Raw genomic sequence first — 16,764 nt, 5'->3', positions numbered from 1 at the left:
CACAACAGGACACTGACACATGGGCCCCATCATTCTGCCTGTAATCGAGCATCTTCAGGGTCTGTTCCTCTGGCCTCATAAGCAGCATTGCTGATCAGGCGCCAAGAAATACACAAACAGCACTGTGCTGTCGGCAGATCAACACACTGCCACCTTAATTTGCGTGCTGCTTACACTCTACTCAGCTAATGTTGTGATCACAAATATAGCGGAGTAAACACTGCAGGACTACTACGCAGGCCCCCCCCCCCGCTTTTTCGAGCAGCCATCACACCTTGACTGACTGTTTGGTTGACAAAAAGTACGTCATTCATCATGAGGGGTATGTCCCCGGGCCTCAGGCACAGGTTGAATAGTCCTTTAATGAGGTTTCAACAGTTTATCATACGTTAAATAAAATGCAATACTTCAGTTGTTGGCTTCAATATTCATTTGTATTGTTTCATCACAACACAAAGTTTACTTAATCCAAATGCTTGGACTACAATTCCCAAAATGCATAACTACTGATTTTTGTATATCATCGTTAGTCCCAATGCATTTCGGCCGGCTGGCCTTCATCTGGGGACAATCTATAGATTTAAATTTAGATGGATTCAATTAATAAAGAAGAAATACCACTGATTCTAGGTAAGCATATATATATATCAAACTAATAAGAACAAAACTAAAGAGAAATGTCCGTGATAATCTAAGTGCCTGTGAATAAACCTAAACTAACTCTCTGTTTAGAGTGTATTCCTGATCCAGAGATTTAACATCAAGTTCACCGATACTCCGTGAGTAAACAGATGGTTGCATGCAATGTGAGCAAGGTGCTGTCAGCATGAATCTTGGGCTGAACCTGTATTTTGATGAATAGTAACACCGCTTCAAAATGCCCTACCACCTCCATAGGTGTATTTCCATTAGTCACAAGCTTAACATCAGGTGTTTTTAGTTTCTTTTCTCCAAATGTGTACATTTTCCACGAGGGTGTATCATGCCCAGGAATCTGCTAACGCTCTTACTTCATTACCATCAATCTTTTCTTTTCTTAAATCTTATTGTATTGATTTTCAAACAGCCCAAAAAATAACATTGCCCCAGTGCAGCAAAAATGAGTGGGATACACAGGTTTCCATATTACTTTACATAAACATCAACACACAAAGTACCACTATTCCCACTCCAGGCAAAAGTCCTTAACCATAATGGTCCCACCATGCATCCCAGGTCTTATGATATTTATGTGGGCAACCCCATTCCCTGTAGACCAAGCCTTCAACTGTGGTGAGATGTCCATTACATGTGGCCATTAAGCTGCCCAAGTGAGAGCAGGTGCAACCCAATGTCTGACAATATCACGTTTTGCCACCAACAGGCCCGTAGCTACGTGGGAACGAACACCCACGGTCTCTGCCCCCTCTCCTTCAGTACCCAAGATGGCCTGCTTGGGATCAAGAGGCTAGGGATACCCAACGATCCTACCTTACTTACGCTTTCCTTCTGAGAGTCCATGTGTTTTGGAGGAGTCTGTGTTCTGAGATCTTGGACGTCAATCTCACCATTCCTCGAGGATGGAAATGTATTGCTTCACTGATCGGTTGTAACTCGAGCAGGAGGATTAAGTGGTATTTGTATGGTTTCAATAAAACATCATCATCGTCGTCTTCCACAGCAGAAGTTTGATACTTAATAGGTAATGGTCCAGACTTTTTAATAGGATGAAACTGCTCACCAAAATAATTTCCAACATTTGACAGTCCAGTTGCCATTGCTGGTGTTTCCAAAAAAACTGACATTTCTAAAAATTATCGTAAAGCATTTGTGTCCATTCCAGGGCACCCATAAAAACAACCAGCTGCAGCCACCGCTCGCAAGAGGCAGCTATTTTTCCTAATGTGATATAGATTGTGGATGAGTATTGGGCAGTCCAGGGACATGCCCATGTCATGAAAAAAATCAGCTCATTGGTTGAATGTGGATGGGGGGAATCCTTTCTTCTACCCATGTGCCAGAGTCTAGAGGGATCATATTAGATCCTGTGGAAATATTTAAACTGTATAATTCTTAATTTGTCCGAAATGACCAAACACTTGGCTGCCATCTTGAGGGCCAACGCTGCTTGCCACAAAGGGCCAGATGTATAAAAAAAAGTTTTGCGATCCCCGAATTGCGAATTGTAAACGGCATGCATGAAAGTGTGCAGTACACTTTCTGTGTTTCCTAATGGGTTGCAAATGACCTACCTCATAAATATTAATGAGGTAGGTTGCAATTTACGACCCCCTAGGAATTGCAAATATCAAAAGGATGGTGGCCTGCTGAGATCAGCAGACCACCATGTCTGTAATTGCTTTTAAATAAAGCAAGCATTTTTTTTTTGTAAAGCAGCCCGTTTTCCTTAAAGGAAAACGAGATGCTTTACAAAAAGAAAAATGAAAAGTTTGCTTTTTATTTTTTAAGAGCAGACAGTGGTCCGTGCGAATCGGCCCGTTAGCGAGGAGAAAAATGCTTAATGCATCTGACCCTTAGCCTTTAGTTGTAAGAGGGTTGTAGAGTGGACCAATAAGGATCTATATATGAAAGATACACCTCTTGATGCAAGTGGTTCCATCACAATGTTGGACTCAGGTGGGTTAAATTCTTGCCCCGTTTGCAAGAGGTAGTGGTATGGTTGGAGTGAGTGTCTGGTTGCTTTTAGCGTAGGAATTGGTAGCAATGTAGTGTGTATTACTCTGCCAACTCGGCATATCATTTGATCTGCCCGCATTTTCAGATATGTCCTATTTTTGAAAAGCCAATCCGGTCCCAAGACCCAAGCCCAACCAGGCCTGCAACCTCAGGCAACCAGGAGCTCTTCCATATGTGATTGTTTTAAAAAAATATATTGAGGTTCCATGCCTGTTAGATTTCCTGTTCTAGTCTGTGTGTTGGATCATGAGTGTCCCTAAATAACCAGCCATTAATGGCCACCATCTGTGAGGCCACCATCTGTGAGGCCCCTTAGTACAAACGGAGATCTAGTATTCCTAGCCCACCATCCTTGGGAGTGTGGATGCATTTGGCCAGCAAAACTCTGGGCTGAGATCTGGCCCTTTACAATCTACTAAGTATAGTGTTAGTGTAATTGAATGGGGTCTCTGGAAGGTGTAGGGGACGTTTTGGAGTACATAGAGTAACTTAGACAGTGTTACCATCTTAAAGAAGGCCCATGGCTGTAAGTGAGAGGAGTAGTTTATCCAAGGCGAGTACCGCATGCCTGGTTCATGCCATGAGAGAAGTAACATTGAGATTCCAATATAGTTGTGGTTCTGCGGTTAAATGAATGCCCAAGTATGTGAAATGATTCCCTGGGTCTCCCAACCTCGCCAGTGTTAAAAATTCTAAAATGATTGATGTGGAGTACAAAGGTGTCTACATCTATGTTAAGAATTTCAAGAAACCGAGGTGTAGAGCTTTTCGGCCACTGCAAATACACCAAAAGATCATTGATGTATAAGAAGACTGTCGTCATGACCCAAGAGCCATCTGAGTTCCAACCCCCCCCCCCCAAACTTTCATCAAATTGGATCGTCTCTGCCATAGGCTCCACGACGAGTGCAAAGAGGAAGATGGAGTGAGAGGACACCCCTGTTGCTTACCCCTCTCAATTAGAAATGGTTGAGACTACATCCTGTTTACTCACACCCACGCCCAAGTAGCACGGTACAGAGTTTGAACATATAGCAGGAATTGGAGCCCAAAATGCATACATTTTAGGATCTAGCATTACTGTCACTCTTGATTGTACACTATGGGTTGTCCTTCATACTGCTTTCCACCTCACTAACCTGGAATATGAATTCTCAATGGCCTCCACTTCCTCATTGGTTATAACACTCACTTTCTTTGGCTTTCCTATAGTTTTGCCATAGCTGGGCTTTGCACAAAGCCATAGTGTCCCTTTATTTGACGTTTTCTGCAAATCGTGCCTTCGGTGGAATACTCCTCTTCAGCTGCTAGATGTTCTCTGGTACCACATTTGAAACAAAAGTAATCACTACTGTTGGAGTCAATTTTTATTTTAAGTTCTCGCTGGTTTCTTGCAGTATACCTTTTCATAATACTCTTTCCATCCTTTATGGCTGCTATTTCCTCTTTGGTTGTTACCAACATTTCTTGAAACTTTTGTCTAGTATTTTCAACACTTTGCATAATAACTGTAGTCTTTTGCAATGTAAAATCCTTGCAGTTTAACTATTTTTCTTGATCTTTTGAGTTATAAATTGTCTTTACTAGTTGTTTTCTTAACATCTTACTATGAAAGCCTTTGTAATTGCATGTAGCTGCCCGTGACCTCAATAGGTTCGTCAGGCAGGTAATCTCTGCTGCACCTTAACCTGAACTTTTTATCTACCTCATTGTTCTACTTTCCATAGTTTTTATTCATTATGCATATTGCCATTTGATAGCTGTTGACTTATTTCTCTTCTCCGTCCTTTCCAAGTGGTGGTGGTATGTGTTTTAACAAACAGTGAACTTCCACCCTTGAACAGTGTTTCAACATGGCCAATTTCATGTAATCTGGGAAAAATTTATCTCCAGCAGCCTTTGCATAGGCTTCAAACCACTCTTTTCATTTGGCCCAAATCAATGATGGTTCCTTCGGTTTGTCGAACAGCATTGGAGGTGCATACATGCTTTCCATGACAGTCATACATGTTTGAAATACGGGAAGTAGTTCTTTGAAGTAGGTATCGTATTGTTTTGTGTCAGTGGCTCTTCACTTTACCTTAGTTTCCTATTTCACGAGTTTTGTGTTTAGCACTCTGAGCAGTTATGCTATTAAAATTCAGTTGAAGCCACTGAAAGTAGGGTACACAACAAATTAGTTTTGTTGTTTTACTTTAGTCTATCTGAATGTTGGCACATGTACTTCCTATAATCCAAATTGAAGGCCTAATTAGGATGGCGGGTGGACACCTTAAGGGAGATGGGGACTGCCCGACATAGTGTCGGGGGTCCCACATACACAATTACAATGCCACCGCCACTGTGGCAGTCACATTCTGCATGTTTTCCATTGCGGCTGGTGCTACTGGCTGCAGCACCTGCCGCAATGGAAAAAATGCAGGGTTTGCATTTCCCTGCAATACGTGGCAGGCACCATTCGGTGCCTGCCACATGGTGCAAGGAAAGTGCACAAACATCCAGCCCCTTCATAAGAGGGGCCCGCAACGGGCCCCTAAAGCACATTCCCGCCAGCCTTTCCATGACAGTTTTCCATGGCAGTTGAACTACCATGGAAAGGCTGGTGGGGATGCAGCATCCTAATATGGCGGATGGTGCCTGCTAGGCACCGCCACCATTTTGAGGATGTGGGGCGGGTCCGACAGGGAATCGTAGCGATTGTCTCTGTCCCGACCCGTGACGGATGGGCTTTCCGCCCACCAGGCACACCGCCTGCCATCCTGATCTGGCGGGCGGTAATTGGCCGCACGATGGTGGTGAACCAGCCACCGCTGGCGGGTTCACCGCCATCATAATCTTCCCCCCCCCCCCCCCTCCCCCTTAGTTCCTAACTCTTTCTGCTGCTGACTAGCTGGTCAGGGACTGTATCCAGTCACCCTATGTGAAGGGCAGCACCTTCTCTGTTGGTGACTTTAGATAGCAGTGACACATCGCATCAATGATCACTTCACGAATTCCAGCTCGAGCGAACCCTGACAGTACCTCGCACTTGAGGCCGAGAAGGGAGCATGCATGAGATTAGTCCCTGCACTGGTGGTCCCAAGATAAGCAAGCAAGGATTCCAGCATATGATGTGTGGATTCCCAGCTGATCTACATCTTTAAATACTACTGCCAATAGATATGGTCTTATTTAATACACACTCCAGATTAACTCATAATTTGGTGATGCTTGTGCTGACAGGAGTAGCACCTGTTATGGCTAAATAGATTGATCACTGGCTGCAACTGGTTCCTGGACTCTCACAGGTCATCCACAGCATAATGGATCCACAAGGCATTCTTCTCCCCAATGTGTGACCAATCGTCACCAGTGAGAATTAAAAAAGTGGTAGTGATAAAGATTGAATATGAAAATGTAATAGTTATAACCAAACTGGGATAGAACGGTCAGCCACTGATAAGTATAAAACACCTAGAGGTTTTCACATTAAGGTTCCAGCATGAAAGTTTGTTCCAGCGAGAAGTCATCCAGATATGATTCTTCTACAAAGGATGGTACACTTGGTACTGCTGAACTGGGTCGGAATTCAGGGACCTAAGATCCATAATCCAGTATCTGGAAGGTCCAAGGTAGGTTTCTAACACAAACTGTGCTTGGGGATCACCTCCATAAAGGCCCCTAGGAAGACCTAGGGTAAAGTTTCTTCTAGTCTTCCGATCCATTTTTTTTTTTTTTTTTTTGTGAAGAACATTTTGGAGGTAATGACTGTTTTGAATGTTTCTAGTTCCACCTATCTGGTATCCAAGCAGAGTGCTTTACTATGAGTTAACCATGCAGTTTACCATTCATGAGTTCACAAAACATTACATAGTCAGCTCAGTCTTTATAACAGAATTCTAGACCTTTATCTGTTCTCAAGACTCAGTAAGATATTTGACTAAGTAGTGACGTTAGAAGATTAAGTCTATAAGCTCTACTTTAAAGGGCATAATATGGATAGGGTGGAGTTCAGGATTCTGGGTGCGGTTCCTAAGCTTGATTGAAGGTTCTTGCATTCTTGAAGCTGGAGTTTCCAGGAGAGAGTCTGTGCTGTGGAGTGTACATAATCTATCGTATATACCAGTTTATTAACTAGATGGGTAAGAGAGATCTCATATACAGAAATATGGACAATGCAAGTTAGATTAAATAGATGTTTTAACTCTGAGTAGCGAGAATAAAATTGAAGTAATATCGTCCGATAGTCTGGCACTAGATAGCAGGTGTTTAATTTTCAAGATTCTGGTCAGCCGGAAAATGCTGAAAGCCATTTTAGAAAGCACTAGGGCTTCTGCTACCCATTTGAAGTCAATGATGGACTTTATTCCTTGTTGGAGTCTGATTTCGTAGTGTGCATAACTACGGCAATAATTTAGGGTGCACATTGAGTTTTTTGTTTTGAGTAATTTTCCACAATTGGAGGCTTGCAATACTGCATATTTGTTGCATCTAGCCAGGCCTGAAGTGGTGAGGAGCATTTAGAGAGAGAGAGATGAGGAGGAACTCTGTTTTCAAAAGGTTCAGTTTAAAGTGGAGGTTAGGCTTCCAGGATTGTAGAAAAGGCCTGGCACCAGTTATTTGACAGTTTCTTGTTTAGAGGCGATTCTCTGTAAGAGCTGTGTTAATCAGCGTAGAGGTGGAAAAACATTTGCATGATTAAAGTATATATTTATTAGACCTAACTCCACATCTGCTGACTGACCTTCATTGCAGTGATGTCTGCTATGCTCCGTGCCAGCATAACACTAATTCAGGGTGCTTTGTCCTTTTGAAAAAATAGAAATGCATCACCAGTCATTCTTTATTTTACAAGGATTAAAAAATTCACTAGAAAATTATACTAATGATCATTCTGGGTCAAGTAATAATTATTAATGTTAACATAACATCTGTAAAAGAGGCTTACGCTTAAAGAATCTGTTTCCTGACATACTAGACTGCGAAACGGCATCAGTTCTGGTTTGCAATAAACTTGATTGCCATTTTGTCATCATCCTAGTGTGTAAAGAATCAATTCACACCATATTGGAACTGACAGTTGGAGCAAAGGTGTGGAGGACAGCTGCTGCATAAGAGAGAGAGAAGATACCTCATTTAAAAATCTGTTATAGCCTGTTCTGTTAAGTATTTTCTATCGGATTCATTTAACTATTGGTGCTGTACCTATTTGTGAAAAAGTTGTATAAGAACTGTAATCACTTGGGAGCGGTAGACCAGGCAGCGTGCATAGGCAGAACCCTGGTATATTATTTTTCGTTCAGTTTACACTTTACATAAAAGGAAAGAAAAGTTCTGAGTTCTCTTTCTTTACAAAACATCAGCCAGCAAGTTTTGTATGTGTGTGGGTGTACACAGGTACACACAATTCTACCTACTGGTGGTAGCCAGTAGGTAGATCTAGTTAGGAACTAATTTCCATAGGAAAAGCGTTTTTTGTTTTGCCAATAACTTTGGCATCGTTTAATAAATCCTCACGAAAGTTTCAAAACTAGTACTCACCTGAGTTCAGCTGCTGCCTGGAAAGTTTTGGGGTGAAACGTCAAGTGCTGGCCAAGAAAAAGGGGGGTCCCAAATTGCGTTTTCCCAATGCAATTTCCAATAGGGATTTTTGACATCACTACAGCCCGAACCGCTGAACAGAATTCTACCAAATTTGGCAGAAAGGTAGATCTTGGTAAAATAGAGTGCTTTTTAGGTCTTGCCTGAGCCAGCGCATGCGCTGTCTCAGGCGAGACATTTAGTAAGTGTGTTTTCAAAGTGCTACCCACTGGTTTTTGCTGGCCTAAAGCTTGCGTTCACGCGAGCGTGAACGTGCACACCTGCCAGCTTTCAGCGCCATATGGAGCGTGATTGCTTTCACTTTTGGCGGTGCTGCGTGCGCACCACTCGCGTGTTTGCCGGCGCGCGCGCACACCCCTGCTTTCACTTTTGCCGTCTTATATATATATTTTTTTTACTTCTCGCTCTTCAAATGCAAAGCACCATGAAGAGATCTTGTTTCCTACATGATACAGTGTACACCAAAATTGTGTTCTTCCTGCAAAATGCATATTGTTTTCTTAATCTAAAAATGTTTGGTCATGTTTTTATTTATCCCCTATGCGCAAAGGCCTGTTTGACGAATTCTAAATTAAATGGAAAAGGTCTGGTACACCTTTAGATTCTGTAAACTATCTGCCCTTCTCGCGCCTATGCACCATATATCAGACACCGCTGACGCATTACACTTTGCATACCGCTTAACTCCTAAGAGTCTGTGTACTATGCGCCATGGCACCGTTTACATTCTGTGCACTACTCGACATCGTTTTAAATCGTACGGTCAATATCTGCCTGTGTCCTTCGCTTGTGATTTACACCCTTTCTATGCTATACGGTATCTGCCACATTACGTTCTGCTCGTGCCCAAATTCAATTTGGTTCGTTTGCGGGCTATATTCTCATATCAGACCCATCGCATGCTCTATTGTCAGTGACGCTTTTTATGCGTCTTGGCTGAAATCGCTGCCCCAGGGATTTATGATCCGCTTTCTAACCAGAAAAGGACTTTGCGTTCCGACCTGTAATAAGGGATTTGCTGTCTGACAGGTTTGTACCCAAGTGGAACAAAGAAGTGACGTGGGCTCTTCGTGCCCAGAGGGAGAAGCTCACTTCCGGGAGGTATTTGGGGTTTGTGTCACTATTTCTGTTAGAATCCTTCCTAGCTGCTTGAACACGCTCCCAACCCTCTCTGCCACATTAAGGCTTGAACATTGAATTCTGCCATAAATACAGTCTGTGTGGGGACTGGCGCCAGAATACGCGTATGGAGCGATTATAGAGTTCACGCGCTGCAGCTACCAGTGCACACATAATGCACAGCGAGTGAAGCGCACACAGCCCTCATTGTCCCTCGGTTAAAGGGTTGCCCAGTAATCGGAAAATACAATCACTGCCAATGTGTGCAGTAATAGATGAATACGTGCATTGTCCAGTGACTGCAGTGGACGCCTACTGCTTTATGAGTAGAGTACATGCGCTGCCCTGTAACTAAAGTGTACCCCCAAGATCCAGTGCAAGGGGTGCACAGGAATTATCAATGATTGTAGTGTACGTGCAGTGCTCCGTGAATGTAGCATTCGCTCACTGCTAATTTATTCACAGTTAATTAAAACCATTCAAATATATTTCATCCTTACATATTGAACGGCATATGTTAGAACATCTGTTTCATTCTGCAGTGCATAATCGGTCCATGTATTTTGAAACCACATTAATGTGTTTTACAAATCTGCCGATTGAAATGCTACTAAAACACATAACGAGCATTGGCAAAGCCAATAGATCGCTCCTTTGTCAGGTGCAATATAGGGTTCTGTGTGTGACCCGTGGTGGGCAAGAAAATGTGCAGAAACTCTTTTTCATGTACAAGGATAAACAAATCCGCTGCGATGCTCAGCGTGTGCCACCACCACGGCGGATTCAAAAATTCGGCCAAAAAATAAATATCCATACTCACTCAGACACACCCACTCACAGACCAATGCATCCAACCACTGATGGACCCACTCATACACTAATGCCCCACTCAGACTCACGCAGACACTCACACCCACTTACAGATACACTCATGCACCTACTCATAGACCCACTCACACACACACACACCAGTCACAGTCCTAAGACACTGGCTCGCCTACTCACAGACCCACTCAGACACTCATGCACCCACTTGCAGAGCCACTCATAGACCCACTCAGACATTTACATAGCTACTCACTGAGCCACTCACACTATTCACCCACTCACACTCTCACTGACCCACTCATACACACCCACCCCCATTGGCAGACCCATTCAGACACTCACACGGCCACTCACAGACCCACTCAGACACTCTCACACCCACTCACTGACCCAGACACTCACCCACCCACTCAGAGAACTACTCTGACACTCTTTCACCCCTTCAGACACCCACACATCCACTCACAAACCCATTCAGACACTGATGCACCCCATGACAGACACACTCAATCACTCTCATATAAATACTGTCACTCAGAGACCCGCTCACAGACCCACTCACACTCACGCCCCCACTCGTAAGACCCATACAGCCACTCACACACCCACTCACAGACCTATACAAGCACTCACACACCCACTCTCAAAGGTTACAGGTTACAATGAAATTAAGAAAACCTTAGAAATTCACTAAAAATAACAAATGTTACACGGACGCTATAGTTAGGAAATAACATTAAAAAACATTAAAAAACTCAGAAATTCATTTAAAGACCAAAGGTTACAGGCACATTATAGTTCGGTTCAGATTTCCCATCCACAACACCATAGAAATTCAGCAGTTATGAGCTAACTATAATTTACGCCCCTGAAATGCACAGCTTATGACCTCACGTATTACATCACTCATGACATGGTCATAGGGTTCAGTTGAACAGCCAGGTACTGAGTCCTTTACTGAATTCCAGCAGTGAGGATGAGGTCTGAAAGTGAAGTGGGAGGTTGTTCCAGAACTTTGCAGTGAGGTTGGAGATAGAGTGTCCTCCACTGTTGCTTCAGCGGATGCAGTGGGTGTGAGCGAGGGAGAGGGTAGCGGAGCGCAGGTGTCTGAAACATTGGTGGAAGTTCAGGCGGTGGTTGATGCATGCTGGTCCTTGTTAGTGAAGGCTTTGTAGGTGAGTATCATCATCTTGAATTGACATCTCTTCTGAACAGAGCCTGTAGAGCTTCTTGAGGTGGGGGTGATGTGTGTGTTTGGGAGGTTGAGGATGAGTCTGGCCGCAGTATTCTGTATGGTTTGCATTTTCTTCAGAAGGTGCGATGTGATCCCAGTGTAGAGTGCGTTGCTGTAGTCCAGCCGACGGGTGACTAGAACTTGAGGGATGGTGCGTCTGGTGTTGACGGGAAGCCATTTGAAGATCTTGTGGAGTATGCAGAGAGTGAGGAAGCAGGCAGAGGAGACTGCATTGACCTGGCTCCTCGTGGTGAGCTTGCTGTTCAGGATGATGCCAAGGTTGCGGGCATGATCTGTTGGAGTGGGTGCGGCTCCTACTTCGGATGGCCACCAGGTGTCATTCCTAGGGGAGGTGTTGTTCCTGAAGATAAGTACTTCCGTCTTGTCTGTGTTGAGTTTAAGACAGTTGTCTTTCATCCAGTCCGCGATGATTGTCATGCACCCGTGGAAGTTGACCATCGCGGTAGAGGGGTTTCCAGATAGCAAGCGAATGAGGTGTTGTTGGTGTAGGATATGATGTTAAGTCCATGGGTTCTGATGATGATGTTTGGGGGGGATGGGTAATGTAGTTGTTAAACAGTGTAGGGATGAAGGATGAGCCATGAGGGATGCCACAGATGATGTTCTAGGTCCCGAGGTGAAAGGTGGTATGCGGATTCTCTGGGTTCTTCCGGTGAGGAAGGAGGCGATCCATATGAGGGCATCTATGTGAATTTCAATGTGGTGCAGCCTCTTGATAAGGGTGTGGTGGGATATGGTGGAAAACGCTATTGAGAGGTCGAGGAGACTCAGGGCCACTGTTTCTCCCCAGAGTCAAGAAGGGTTCTGATGTCTTCGGTGGCAGTAATCAAGGTGGATTCATTGCTGTGGTTGGTTCGGAATCCAGATTGGGAAGTATCCAGAAGATTGTTGTTCTCCACGTGTTCCTTAAGTTGACGGTTGATGGCTTTCTCGAGGACTTTGGCGGGAAAGGGGAGCAGAGAGATGGAATGGTAGTTCTTGAGTTCACTGGGGCTGTTGAAGGTTTCTTGAGCAGGGGTCTCACTACTGCGTGTTTCCATTCTTTGGGGATGGTGGCCATGGTGATGGATGCTTTGAGGATGGTAGAGGGCTTGTTGCAGATCATCTTGCTCCCAAGGTTGAACATTGGGTGGGGGCAGGGGACCGAGGGAGCTCCTGAGTGGACAGAGGTCATGATGGTTGTGGTGTGCAGTGTGGTGAGCTGGTCCCAGATGGTCTGGGTTTGCATCTGTGGGAGTGGGGTGGCTGAGGCTGTTGTCGGCGGTGGGTTGGGCTTTGATGTTTTTGTAGATGATGGAGATCTTTTTCGTAGAAAAAGTCAACCAAGGTGTCGCAGAATTCTTGGGAAGGGTTGAGGATGTTTTTGGTGGCTGCGGGGTTTCCACCAACCATAACTATCTACCCAGCTTCCATGCCACGCACACACATCGACATTCTATTAGATAATCATTCATTCTTAGCATGCCAGACACAGGCTCAGACATACAAAGAATGGGAACACACAGGATTCTACACCGTATATGCTGTTTTATAGGACTGCATAGCACTCTGCTGCATGGAGAGGAGGAAGGGGCTGCATTGAAAATGTATTGTGTTTTTACATTAATTGTCTTAAATGCAATAAGTAGCACCAAAAGTAACCCACCTTTCTTTTATCCAGAACAGCCCTTTCACAAAACCCACAGATGCCACAATGTTTGCATTTTATGTAACAAATCATATCAACATATCCATGTTACTGCTCTTCTTGCAAATGAATGTTAGTATCAACAGCAAAGTTAATTTAAGCTTGAGATTCATTTCTTGAAAAAGTTAAGTAAACCTGAAGTTAAAAAAATAGCTTTTATTTCAATTCAAAAAACATTTTTTGGGAACCTTATTTGTGCATTGCTCCTATAGTGCCTTTCCAGGTAGTCCAGTTTAAATTCCCATAATATTGTAACTAAAATAATTACCTTTAGAAGTATGAAAGAGGGTCAATCTTTAAGTCCTCATTGAGTGAATAGTCTTTAAGATAGATTTTGGGCAGGAGAAACTTGCTAATTCTGCAAGGAATTCATTCTTTAATCATCATTCTCATATTTATAGAAATGCATCTCTTGACTTTATACCTAAGCTCTTTATTTAAAAGACTGCACCAGAATTGCGCACCTCATCTTTTGATTTTAAAGACCTCCTCTCCTGAGTTCTTGAATTGTGGAGTTGGTGATACTGTAGGTGTACCTGGCATTAATGTCTCATTCTGAGCCTCGGAGGTGTTACTGAGCTTCCTGGTCTGCTACCTGTAATAGATAGTTAATTACTCAAGTCTTAATCTACCTGTGTCCCTATGATCTTTCCCCACACCCTACGAGCGCTATTCTCTCTAGCAGCACATAAATTACTTTCTCTCCAGTAGCATTGCTTATGTATGCGCCGTAGCAGCCAGTTAGTCCACTCACCTGACATTTAAACGCTTAACCTACTGTAGATTTTTTCCTTCCAACCGAGACCTTACCAAGTTCTCTGAAGACTACTACTTTAGGATCCCTTTCACTACAAATATGTCAGTGCAGGTGTTTCTGATTTCCACCCAAAACAGTCTATTTTCTTCCTCCCCCACAGACAAGCAATTACCTTTCTCTCTGTTCATATTTATCTCATTGCCTCCCCAGAGATATTCTCTGCACTGTTGTAGATATGTCATTTTCTATGTAGAGATCTAACTCTACCCTTCAAAGGACCCTCCTCCTACTGCCATCTCACCCCTATCAGAGAGGTGTATCCCCTACATTGCACCCGCTCCCCAGTCCCTAGATATATCATTCCTTTTCCAGAGATCTCTTCCCTAACCCTAGTCTTTCATGAACTCCATATCCTGTAGACATCTGCTCTCACTAGTTCCCCATTTCTCCACAGGTGCTACAGTGTCACGTCCGGAAGATGAGGCTCTTCTCCCTCCTGTACCTCCTTGTGATCCTCCTGGGCATTCTGTGTGTGTTCCTAACAGTGTTCTGGGTCCAGCAGTGGCGTGGTGGCTTTGCCTGGGATGAATCAGGAATGATGTTCAATTGGCACCCGGTGTGCATGGTGACTGGACTTGTGGTACTCTATGGAAACGGTAAGTAGCAACTGGAACTTTCAAGGAGGATAGTGTAGCCAGTGTCAAATAACTGCCACCATGCATTTATGGATGGTTTCAGTCCATAACCTTTCTAGTGCTCTATATTTTGCACTCTGAGACAGTCTGCTGCGCCAGGCACCACCTGTGCTAGCAGACCACTGGATGTGTGTACCCATTACACTTGATGGGTAGGAATAGTACAATTGTTTTAAAAAGTTATGATAAGTTAGATACTATGCAGAATTGGTGACATCACAGTGTTCCAATGGAGGTTTTTTTGCAAACTCTGGTTAAATAGGCTTTTTGGTGTGTTATGGAAGGAACTAGTACAGCAAGTTACATGGCGGTGTACATACTGGTGGAGATAGTATTAGAATGTGACACTGGCTAGGTGGGTGAGACAGCATTGTGAGGACAGTTTCAACAGTACCTGCAATGATTGATTCATGTCGTATACGAGGAGAAATGATGATAGTGGTGGTGTGTGGGTTGGTTGGCAATAGTTGCTCTTCTGCTAAGATTTTGTCACATATTTACAGGAAATTGTTCCACCATTTGTACTGAAGCAGGGTCAATGTACACAGGTGTTTGTTGCTTGTTAAAATCTTTAATAATGATGAGTAACTCAGATAGTAGTGGGGTGGTAGTGGGAGTCTTGCAGATAATTGGAACAGAAGGCTTTTGCTCATACTATCATTTTATGACATTTTTATAGCCAGCCGAATATATATTTGTCTTTATGAGGAGGTGTGGCTCCAGTTTCTTTCAGCCTTATGAAACATGATTTTGAAGGCTCTGAAGTGAGAGCACTGAGGCTAACCATTTCAGTGCTTGGATTTGGTCTCATTAGGCAAACCGAATGTGTCTAGGTTGACGAAAAGGTTTATCATTATAGGCATTAAGTTGATACTCTTTGATGGCAAGAAGAAGAAGAAATGCTTAAGACTGTGTTGAGCGACAAGAATTACAGTGAGTCCCATGAGATTGAATGAGACTCAAACTAATGAGAGGGGTGAGTATGGCAGATGTTGCTGTGTTAGGACTCTAGTTGTTGTTGAGCTGTAAGTAGCCTGTGATGATAAGACAAGAGAAAAAAAGTAACGAAGTAGCAAAGGGGAAACTAAATTTAAAGATTGCGTGAAGGGTGAATATTGGACAGACTAGGATGGGAGTTGGGGGGGGTTCATTTAGTAAATAAGACTAACAGGAATGGCCTTGGTGTGAGACAGGGAGAACGATGACAGTGAGTTATCAAATGATTGCTACTTTGCCACCTGTTTTGAGTAATGCATTCCAGAGGAATGAAAGGCCTCTTGTGGGTCTCGGTTCATATGGAGCAAGGCTTCCAGAAGGCATAAGATTGAAGGGTGACAGAGTTATCCTGTCAACCGACCAAATGACTTTTTCTACGAATAAAGGGGAATTTTATTGTATAAATCTGACACGTCGCATCTTGAAATATGACCTCAAATACCTGAAAGATATATACACCCACAAAAAGGAAGTAGGGAACCGTGGGGAGGGGAGTCATTATAGCTGCACTGGTGTACCGTCTGCCACTGTCTTGGGTAGGGCAGAAGCTGCCCTGGAAGCTGCTCCATGCGAGACTGGCCCTGGATTCCTTCATCCTCTCAGTTGTAGGCCTCGTAGCCGTGTTCGCGTCCCACAACAAGCAGCAGATCCGAAATCTATACTTTCTTCACAGCTGGCTCGGCCTTGCTGCAGTCCTGCTCTGTTCTTGAGAGAGAGAGAGGGAGAGAAAAAAAATCAAAAATCCCTTCATCCACTTTCACATGTGGAAAATGCCCCTTTCACATTGAAGGCAGTTTCACATTTGGAAATGGCACCAGTCACATGGACAGCTTAATGTGAAAACAGTCTCTCCAACTGCCCACTCTGCACCCCTTGTTGTGTGACAGCTCTCATTCCTTCTGACAAATGCCAGTCACATTCTCTGCTCTTAGTTTGACCCCTGTATTATTTCCCTTGATGTTTGCCCGAACACTCTCTCCTGTCTCTTGGCATGCCCTTCTCTCCTGTCTCTTGGCATGCCCTTCTCTCCTGTCTCTTGGCATGCCCTTCTCTCCTGTCTCTTGGCATGCCCTTCTCTCCTGTCTCTTGGCATGCCCTTCTCTCCTGTCTCTTGGCATGCCCTTCTCTCCTGTCTCTTGGCATGCCCTTCTCTCCTGTCTCTTGGTATGCC

General features: G+C 43.8%; 1 protein-coding gene across 3 annotated transcripts in view; it reads left to right on the top strand.

Moving 5' to 3' along the window:
• CYB561A3 (cytochrome b561 family member A3) overlaps window positions 1–16,764 on the top strand; it is a 163,538-nt gene that overhangs the window by 86,661 nt on the left and 60,113 nt on the right. For all 3 annotated transcript variants that reach the window (XM_085648515.1, XM_085648514.1, XM_085648517.1), the window contains one exon: window positions 14,357–14,558. In XM_085648515.1, coding sequence (XP_085504641.1) covers window positions 14,381–14,558 — 178 coding nt within the window. In that variant the 5' untranslated portion in view covers window positions 14,357–14,380. The remainder of the gene's footprint in view (window positions 1–14,356; window positions 14,559–16,764) is intronic.

Source organism: Triturus cristatus, chromosome 3_2 (genome assembly GCF_964204655.1).
Source record: "Triturus cristatus chromosome 3_2, aTriCri1.1, whole genome shotgun sequence".
Taxonomy (NCBI): Eukaryota; Metazoa; Chordata; class Amphibia; order Caudata; family Salamandridae; genus Triturus; species Triturus cristatus.
This window is presented reverse-complemented; position numbering and strand designations above follow the sequence as displayed.